Source organism: Electrophorus electricus, chromosome 23 (genome assembly GCF_041902795.1).
Source record: "Electrophorus electricus isolate QZ-2024a chromosome 23, ASM4190279v1, whole genome shotgun sequence".
Classification (NCBI taxonomy): Eukaryota; Metazoa; Chordata; class Actinopteri; order Gymnotiformes; family Gymnotidae; genus Electrophorus; species Electrophorus electricus.
Window position 1 is genome coordinate 11,442,098 of NC_137519.1, and position 10,403 is coordinate 11,452,500.

The 10,403-nt window shown below is 43.3% G+C and overlaps 1 protein-coding gene across 4 annotated transcripts in view; it reads left to right on the forward strand.

Annotated features, from left to right (window-relative positions):
• The window catches only part of ano5b (anoctamin 5b), a 34,349-nt gene that overhangs the window by 19,716 nt on the left and 4,230 nt on the right, over positions 1-10,403 (forward strand). For all 4 annotated transcript variants that reach the window (XM_027017690.3, XM_027017686.3, XM_081706077.1 and 1 more), the window contains 14 exons: positions 965-1,033; positions 1,373-1,657; positions 2,132-2,251; positions 2,438-2,547; positions 3,842-3,976; positions 4,242-4,347; positions 5,263-5,323; positions 5,899-6,050; positions 6,279-6,353; positions 6,507-6,735; positions 7,519-7,697; positions 9,423-9,520; positions 9,623-9,753; positions 10,035-10,240. In XM_027017690.3, coding sequence (XP_026873491.2) covers positions 965-1,033; positions 1,373-1,657; positions 2,132-2,251; positions 2,438-2,547; positions 3,842-3,976; positions 4,242-4,347; positions 5,263-5,323; positions 5,899-6,050; positions 6,279-6,353; positions 6,507-6,735; positions 7,519-7,697; positions 9,423-9,520; positions 9,623-9,753; positions 10,035-10,240 — 1,956 coding nt within the window. The remainder of the gene's footprint in view (positions 1-964; positions 1,034-1,372; positions 1,658-2,131; positions 2,252-2,437; positions 2,548-3,841; positions 3,977-4,241; positions 4,348-5,262; positions 5,324-5,898; positions 6,051-6,278; positions 6,354-6,506; positions 6,736-7,518; positions 7,698-9,422; positions 9,521-9,622; positions 9,754-10,034; positions 10,241-10,403) is intronic.

Here is a 10,403-nt window from a genome sequence, read left to right on the forward strand (position 1 = left end):
AGCAATTGAGGGTTAAGGGGCCCAGCAGTGGCACCTTGGCAGTGGTGGGGCTTGAACCAGCAACCTTCCAATTACAAATCAAGAACCTTAACCACTGCGCTACCACTGCCAAGTGGATCCATTGGAAAACCGAGCAGTTGTGTGCAACAGAGCCACCACATGCAGAGAATCTCACCTCTTCAAACACCTCTGTAGTTATTTTATCAAAAATGAGACACCCCCCCCCTCCATTTTCTCATAATGCGTGGGCTGATATCTGTTCAGTACCCTCTCACATTCAGGCAGATTAATTCACTGGAAGAGTCTGCTAGCCCGGTTGTGGGACTTGTTTGTGTCCACAAACTTGCAGCTCTGGTTTCTTTTGATGTACAACACTGTCACGCCCCTGCTGCTGCTGGCTGAGCTGCTTTCATGTTATTACATTACCTGCTCCAGGAACAGAGTATCGGAACATTTATGTTCCTCCCAAGGGCTCTATACAACATGGAGCAGGAGGAGGCATACTTGTCCACAATGGGCCAACATGACCGCATGTTTTCATTATTAGCAAGCAGCACCAACTGATCAGTTATTTTAAGACTGATGCTGAATTATGATCATGTGGTATCAGCTGCGCCTCTGCTTGGAACAAACCCCAAGAATGTTTAGTAATGATATTAACCTTAAAGAAACCGAGTGGCTACATGGATTCATATAAAGGGAAAGAATGTAAAATGACAGTCACCAAAAGTCGGAAGTTTGTTTTATGTTTTGTTGTTTAGGCCTCTATGCCACTGAAGGACAGCCTTAACAATGTGTGTATCCGTGCGTCTGTGCGCATGCATGCGTGTACTGGAGTGTGTGTTATAAATATTTTTTTGAATGATTAGGGTCAGTGGAATCAGACCTTAAAAGTTTAATACTATATAATTGGGTATACATGTGTGCTTGTGTATGCATGTATTTTGTCGCATATTCACTGCAGGAGAGGAGAAGAGAATTCGAAGCCAACCTCCAGAAGGCTGGTCTGATGCTGGAGACTCAGGATAAATGGGTGAGATTCTGAACTAAAATACACAGATGCCCCCTATAGAACAATTAGCAAACGGTCCACTTGCTATGCCCAGACACTTTTAGAGACTTTTCTGATCTCAAATGCATAGAATCGTAGCTCTGACGAACACTCATTATTAGTTGTTGGTTTTTTTTCCTTACTGATATTCATATGTTTATATTGTGTGCAATTATTATGTTTTGAACATTCATGTATCATATGAACTCTTGATCATGCTTTACAGTTATGTTGTGGTCATCCGTTATGTTATTAATCAGGTGACTCCTTTTTCCCTCTTTCTGCCTGACTGCTTCCCTCTCCCGGCCGCTGGGCCTGAAGGAGTCGGATGATGGCAAGACCTACTACCTGAAGATCCATGCGCCGTGGGAAGTGCTGGCAACGTACGCCGATGTGCTGAAGATCAAAGTGCCCTTCAAGGCCGACGACATCCCCAAGGGCCGGGACGTCCCTCTGGCGTGGCTCACCTGCCCGTTCCGCCTGCCCCCGCACATCATGAAGCCCGAGCCTAACTACTTCACCGCGCCCTTCGACAAAAGCAAGGTCGACTTCTTCCTCATCGGCAACCAGGAGACCTTCTTCCCCCCCTCCACCCGCAACAGGATCGTGAGTCAGCGTGCACGCACCCCAAGGCCGACCTGCAGATACAGTTACTCGTAGGCTCGGTGCATCGTGGGTGGGTGTCGGGACTGCACTGGGAGGAATGTGCTCTTCCCAGTCAAATGATTAATAATCATAATAATCATTTTCTGTATGTATAAAGTACTTTTCATTTCAAAGTCCAAACTGTCAAAGTGCTTTACATATAAAATATTAAAGTTTGCATTATAAAGTACATTAATGAAATAGCATTACTAAATAACAGATGTCTTATTTATATTTAATAACACTGGGAGCTGGCATACCTACAAATTCTCCAAAGCACTGTTCTAGTACTTGGGAGCTTTTAAATGAAATTAATCTGTCTTCCACAGAGTGGGAAATCCTGGAGGCAAACAGTAGAATAATGGCTCCTGTCTCAGCTGAGCAAGGCCTAGTGATGGTAGCTAGATTGTTGTTTGCTTTGCATCACTCTGGCAGGTCTATTACATTCTCACCCGCTGCCCGTACTACAAGGAGGACCGTAAAGAGAAGGACAAGACCGGGATCAAGCGGCTGCTGAACAATGGCACCTACACCTCGGCCTACCCGCTTCACGATGTACGAGCGCCCTTCACACCAGGAGGACAGCCCCTGCTGTTCTGTTCGCGGCAGACTCGTGTGTGTGTGTGTGTGTGTGTGTGTGTGTGTGTGTGTGTGTGTGTGTGTGTGTGGGTGGTGTGTGTGTCTGTGTGTGTGTGCGCGCACGTGTTAATGAACACTGCACATTCTTGTTTCACTCCACAGTGTAGCTATTGGAAGGAGGCAAAAGAATGTGAGAGTGAGAGGTACCACCTCTACAAGCACTGGGCACGCTTCCTCTCCTTCTACAAGGAGCAACCACTCAACCTTATCAGGTGGGAGGCTCTCTCATGCAATCCAATGGACTTGACTCTTGAGCCACCTAAGACATTATAAGCTGTGTGTATATTTGTGAAAATATTATATGACGTAAATATAAAATAATGAAGAAAAATATTATTGCAGGTTAACATTTCAATAAAATGAAACATTTCCCCCCTTTTTTTCTCTCCAAAACATTTTCTTTTTTTTTTATGAGATGGCTAAGAGGTTTTGAATGATGAGAGGTTCAAACACATGGAAATGCTATTAATACAGCTAATAGCTGGAAAGAATTTACCATGGAACCGCTTTGCTTTTTAAAGCAAATTAACACTGCCCCGTTAGTTAGATTTTAACACATTCATAGGTGTCTTAAGACTCACTATAGACAAAAAAGCAGCAAAGGGAGCTTCCCAGCTGTTTGAATGCCAATGAGTAATATGTGTTAGCTGTAAAAGAAGGAACGTTTGTGTCAGCTGGGCCAGTGGGAACTTTGATTAGGATTTTCAAACCAGTATGATGCCTGTGGGTTGGAGCCAGAATTACAGGTGCATCTGTATTACACAATTGTCATGGGGGGAAAAAGAATCGGATATGGGCACTTGAGAGTTGCTGAACCCGATAAAACTACAACCTCCAAAATGACAACAGAACTGAATCAGTGCCCTAGTTACCGAGCCGCAGCAAAAAATGTCCTGAGCTTCACAAAACTGAATTGTATATAGTCTACTGTGGGGAAACCAGTGGTTGTTTATGGGAGAATAACCAGGTGCACGCTATGGTGCAAACACTCACCTTGCATTCCGGGATGATGATGCCCCCCATACTGCATATCAAATTCATTAACAAGTTCTTCATGAATATGGAAATCACACCAGATGCCTCCCCATGGATTCCTTAGTCACAAGATCTAGTCATTGAGCTTTGCTGGAAAGTTCTGTAGCACAAAGCACACATTACATTTCCCTTCTCCTTTTATTCCTCACAACACCAGAGGCTTTTGCTTCATGAAGAATAGCAGAGGGTCCATTTCACACTGTTGTCTAGTGGTCCGCTATAGAGTACTGATCCTGTAATGGCAGTAAAATGGACTGAAGCGGTTCTGAATGTAAACGGTGTCCCTGCAGCTCACAGCCCTTGATCTTTATGTACTGTTAGGAGCTTTTCCCATTTTCCATTTTGTCCAACCCCTGAGTGTGCCGGTGTGCACATAGTTGCATGGTGCCACAAAGCAGGTTGCTGCAATTCAGGCCTTGCATCGTATAGTATTGACGCAATGTCATGCATTTCCTGTTATGTCTTCAACAGGAAATACTATGGTGAGAAGATTGGCATTTATTTTGCTTGGCTGGGCTTCTACACAGAAATGCTGTTCCTCTCAGCTATTGTGGGAGTCATCTGCTTTGTCTACGGTCTGCTCACCTTTGGTAATAACATGACGAGGTTCGTGTAATTCTGCTCATTTGTCCTCGGCCTCCTGGGCTGAGAACAAAAAACACCTACGTTCTATAAATCACATTCATTGCCTTTAGTGGATTTGATTAGCAGGTCTATATTAAGTGTAAGCATGGAGTTATACATTACTGATGTTTTGCATAGGTAATTAAGATCCTGCTTCCCTACCTTAATTTAATTCAAAGTTTAGAAGTTGGAAAAGATATATCTACCCAAATGACCTAAAAACAGCATAACGCATACTCTGTCTTAGTAAGGAGATCTGTGACCCTGATATTGGTGGGAAGATTATCATGTGTCCTCTGTGTGATAAGAAGTGCTCCTACTGGAAGCTTAACTCATCCTGTCTGTCATCCTTGGTGAGTTAGCCCGTTTATTTGTTCATGCCCGGTCAGTACCCTGGCTTTTGGACATTGGTCTATATGTGCACTACATGGACAAACATATTAGGACAGCGTTTAGGATGTCCCATTTTAAATCTATAAACATTAATGTGGAGTTGGCCCCTCCTTTTGCAGTTAGAACAGCGTCCACTCTTCTGTATTGCTGTCTATGAGATTTTGGAGTGGGTCTGTGGGGGAATTTTTGCCCAGTCATCCAGGGGAGTATTTGTGAGGTCAGACGCTAATGTTGGTTGAGAGGTTCTGGCTCACAATCTCCATTCTAGTTCATCCCAAAGGTGTCTGATGGGGTTGAGGTCAGGGCTCTGTCTGGGCCAGTCAAGTTCCTCTGCACCAAACCATGCATGTATGTACCTTGCTTTGTGCACTGGGGCACAGTTATGCTGGAACAGAAAATGGCCCTCCTCAAACTGTTCCCACAAAGATGGAAGCATTGTCCAAAATGTGTTGGTTTGCTGAAGCATTCAGATTTCTCTTCACTTGAACTGAACGGCCCGGAACAACTCCCTGAAAAAAAAAAAAAAACCCACCGCGTTATCCCTCTTCCAAGAAACTTTACAGCGAGTATAGTGCAGTCAGGCAGGTAGTCTCTGAGAGACTGAATATTTGTTGAAGTTCATTCGGTGCCAGTTGCTGGGGCATTTAAATATGACATATAGGCCTTGCTCCTGTAGTTGGAAGGCCAAGTAAAGACATCAGTGACCAGCACAGCTATTAACCTGGAACACATCCTTTCCTGTCTCAGTAACCACTCTAGCCTTTTGAATGGCGTTTTGTGTTTTGTGTTTTGCTTCAGTATGGCTGACCATATTCTCTTGAATGTTACTGCATTTTGGTGACATGTCTTGCAGTGTTTCTCTTTTCATTTTCCAGCAATCCCATATGTTTGACAATGAAGGAACTGTGTTCTTTGCCATGTTCATGGGAATCTGGGGTGAGTGTGTGTCCTCATAGCACTGAAAATCAGTGCCAATAGTGCCACCTGCTGGTGGAATTGCATTGTAGCACAATGTGAATACCAGATGGCTAATAACCTCATCCTTAGAGGGTGAGCAAGTTTATGAATGATAAACTCACATTGAAAAAGTTTATAAATGAGTTGGAAGAAGCAAGCCTAATTTAATAAACATTTATCAGATTGTTTTGTTCTTTTGGGTCAGTTAAATTAATTTGCTTAATTTTAAAGTGTAGCATTGCAATGTGGCTTTGTAATCTGTCAAATGATGGATGATGGAAATGTTAATTACAGGCTTTGGAACACCCTTCTCCCAATAATTACAGTGGGCACAAGAAGTTAATTTACACAAACTGCATTTGTTCAGTGACAATAGGCAATCAAATAGTTTTTATTACTGTTGGTTATTGATGTGCTTTATGGGTGTGTTTCATTACCCAGCTTCATTTATTATAATGTGAAATGTCCCACTCTCACTCCCTTTCTCTGCACACCCCTTCGACTCACTCTTCCCTCTCTCCATCTCTCTCTCTCTCTCTCTCTCTCTTTCACAGTCACCATGTTCCTGGAGCTGTGGAAGAGAAGGCAGGCCAGGCTGGAGTATGAGTGGGACCTGGTGGACTTTGAGGAGGAGCAACAGCAGCTGCAGATCAGGCCCGAATTTGAGCTGAAGTGCACCGGCCGCCGACGCAACCGCATCACGCAGGTGCCACGCTACACTGTGACCCCTTTTCACCATGTCACCCATCGTGTGCACGCTCGCAAGCAGCGCAGTAATGTTTTAAAGTGCCAAACGCAAGCACCTGCCGGGCTTGCTTGCAGCTCAGAGTTAAGGATGATCTGTTCTAAATGCCTGCGGTATTAGCTGCACAGAGACTATCCAGTAAGTATGTGGTGCTTGTGTAAATGTCACTCACACTCTGATTGCTAACAGGAAATGGAGCCATACCTGCCTCTTACCAGCAAGTGTGCACGCTTTTGCGTGTCTGGAGCCACAGTTCTGTTCTGGGTGAGTCACTCATTCATCCAGTACTAAAGCAATACAGATGCGTCCCAACAGCACCAAAACCTTAAAATAAAATCTCAAAAATAAAGAATAAAGAAAGCCTCTTCACTAACCATAGTCTTACTTTCTCTCTCTTTCTCTCTCTCGGTTCCTAAGACGTGCATGATTGTGGCCTGTGTCATAGGGGTGATAGTGTACAGGTTAGCTGTGTATGCCGCTATTGCCAGCTTAATGAAGGACAGCCCCACCAGCAAGATCCAGCTGCTGGGCCCGCTGATCACGCCCCAGCTAGCCACCTCCATCACGGCGTCCTGCATCAACTTTGCCATCATCCTCGTCCTCAACTTCTTCTATGAGTACGTTGCCATCTGGATCACCGATATGGGTATGGTAAAGCTGAGCTGTCATCTTAATGTTGATCGAAATGATTTAATAATGTTGTCCTTTACCGTGCTTTACATCACTGCTGCAAGAAACTATACATTGTTTTTAGAGCATTTTGTTTGTTTATGTGGGAGGCGAGGCAGGATGCACAGACGTTTATTAAAACACACTAAAAACAAAACATGAAGAATGTCGAACACGAACACTACTGAGCACGTAACTGGCAGTCGCACAGCAAAGCAGCTGATGCACATCTTACATGGGGTCAAACACCGACAAAGAACAAACAACAAGAGGACTTTATATATACACAAGGTATCATCGTAAAATGAGGAACAGGTGTGATACACGGGAGGGGTGTGGCCATGCATGCATGCGCGCACACACACACACACACACACACACACACACACACAAACACACACACAGGGAGGCGTCCAGGAGGACGGGGCCGTGCCATGACAATTTGTTTTTGTTATTTAGTTTGTTTATGTATATTTTTGGCTTTGTCTAGATATTGGTGCTAAAAGAAAATGAACACACATACTAAGAAATTTCAGGAGTATGCAAAACTGAGTAAAATCTAAAAAGTTATTTCCTTCAGTTGTTGAGAGGGAATATTTACTCATAACAGCAAAGCTTTGTATGTTCAGGCAAGATGTGCCACACAGTTTGAGTTGCGTCTCGTCGTTTGTGTGAACGCGTCATCATTTAGAGGTTTTAGTTGATGCAGTTAGTGACTCCTTTATTGTTTTGCGTCCTCTCTGTTTGATTTGGCTCACAGAAATCCCCAAGACCCATTTGGAGTATGAGAACAAGCTGACCATGAAGATGTTCATGTTTCAGTTTGTCAACTACTACTCTTCCTGCTTCTATGTCGCCTTCTTCAAAGGCAAGTTCGTGGGGTATCCGGGCAAATACTCCTACATGTTCGGCAACTGGACTAAACTGAGAAATGAGGAGGTGAGATTTGTCTCCGACTTTTTGCCACTATTGTCTTCAACTTGAAGACTTGAACATGCGTGAACATTTTACCGGACAATAATTACTGGTTATTTTTTGTATGTTGAAGTTGTTTAAAAAGTTGAAGGTATATCCTAAAACATCCAACTGTTGCTATCTGCAGGAGCGTAAATCCCTCATATGAGGACTGAATGCTGACTAAACTCTTAGGACTGTGTGTCAGAAGCAAACGTTTGTGACTGCTTTGTGGTTGATGCATAGAGACCTCTATTCTATATGATACATTATAGTGCTGTTATTGTAAGTATCCAGTACCTCAGGAAAAAAGGATTATGTACAATATAATCACACAGAATTTAGATTTTTCCCTTTTCTATCATTTTCCCCAAATCTATATTTAATTGAAAATAGTACCAATACAACATATCAAATGTTGAAACTGAGAAATGATGATGTTGTTATTGAAAAGTATATTCCCATTTTGAATCGATTCCATCTGGACTGCAGCATGTTGCTCCAAAACCTGTATAGATCATTCAGCATTAATGGTGCCTTCACAGATGTGCCAGTTACCCATGCCATGTGCACTAAGGCAGTCCCATACCCTCACCGATACTTGCTTTTGAACCGTGTACTCATAACAAGCTGTATAGTGCCCCTCTCTTTAGCCTGGAAAATGTAGCATCCATGCAGTTGGCGTTAAATTCAAAAAGGATATCTCTGTTTCAACATTTAATATATTATCTTTGTATTAATTTCAATTAAATGTCAACTTTAAATGACTGGCACATCTGCTTTTTTTTATTTAGATTTCACTCGGCATCCCAACTTTTTTGGAAACAGGTTTATAATCGACGTCATGCAAAGCATCATCCTAGCTTGTTTCATATGAAATTCACTTCATTTGCAAAGTCTCATCCCAGTTGTCCTTTTTACATTTATGGCCTTTAGCTGACGCTTTTATCCAAAGTGACTTGCAATTACAACTTGAGCAATTGAGGGTTAAGGGCCCAAAAATGACAACTTGGCAGTAACGGGGCTGGAACTGGCAACCTGGCACTCTGATTACTAGTGAAGTACCTTATGGACTGAGCTACCACGTTTTTAGAGTTGCCATAGGACACTCTTACATGCAGAGACTTTGATCATTTTGCAATTGGTTCATTGTGGTTGAAATGATTCAGTGTATTGTTCATATGCACCCTAAATGCTGCAACTTCTGAACATATCCATTTATGTCTACATCTAAGCTAAATGTACATGCGTGCTTAAGTTATCATAATAGCAAAACACTCCTTGAAAGGCTTTCAGCGTGAACCATATGTTATACTAGTGATTTTTAACATTTGTTAAAATACCACAGCTAATGCACTCTGGAACCTATTAGCTGCACCGTAGCTGTTAATGACATTTGGTTTTAAAGCATTACTTGAATGCCTCCACAGTCATTTTGAACCTTTTGCCAACTGTTTAACTGATTTCGGTCCTTTGCTTGTTACCTACTTGTTACAAAGCCAGTAAGCATGCGCAGAGCAGACATAAAGGTGTTGCATTCAAGGGTTTCCTTTAACGCATTATTAAAACAGTACACCACCTCTTTGGGTCAGATGCAATTTCCATTCAGTTTGAGCCCATCCGTTTACTGAAGGATTATTCGGTCGCATGCATACGCTCTTCCAGTGGCATGTGCTGCAGTATTGACCTGAGTGAGCTGTGTCCTTGTAGTGTGCTCCGGGAGGCTGTCTGATAGAGCTCACCACACAGCTGGTGATCGTCATGGCCGGGAAACAGCTGGTGGGGAATGTCCAAGAAGCCCTGCTACCGTGAGTGCCCCAAAGGCCTTGGCCCTTACAGCACCGAATGCTTATTTGGTTTCTTAGCCATACAGTAAGAACCCGTAATGGCATGCGTGTCTCTGATCGCAGATTACTGAAGAACTGGTGGTCCAGCAGGAAGGGGCGGAGCCACCCGCAAGGCCAGTACAGCCGATGGGAACAGGACCACGACCTGCAGAGCTTCGGCCAGTTCGGCCTCTTCTATGAGTATCTGGAGATGGGTATGATCTCACTTATCCTGATGTGTTACTTTGTTGTAATTGCCTACAGTTTAGTGGAAATTTAAAAGCAGAGTGAATGCACATGTGTATAAGTGAATTGACACACTTTTATTTTTATACAGGTAAACTAAGCTTAGTGTAAATAGTAGACTCTGACTTGATGCAATAGGTCTGCTATGTCTCATAGCTTTTTATCTATAGAATTACTCCCAGCAGCCAGAGGGTGCTGTCTGGGCAGACTGAGCATTTGTGGGACAGTCATTGCCGTTTGGTTTTGACAGTGATCCAGTTTGGCTTCATCACGTTGTTTGTGGCGTCCTTCCCCCTGGCTCCGCTGCTTGCTCTCTTCAACAACATCCTGGAGGTCAGGGTGGACGCCTGGAAGTTCACCACACAGTTCCGAAGACCTGTGGCAGCCAAGGCGCGCAACATCGGGGCCTGGGAAGAGATTCTGAACGTGATGGCCATCTTGTCTGTAGTCACGAATGTGAGCAGTAAACCCTGTGGCCTACTGGGATTTCTGTACAACACCCACTGCTGCAGGATTTAATATATTGCTAAAAGAAATGCTTGATGATGCTTGATATAATAACCTCTCAGTCATTATATAATGATTGCCTGATGAAAGGTTTGTACTTCATATAATGTCA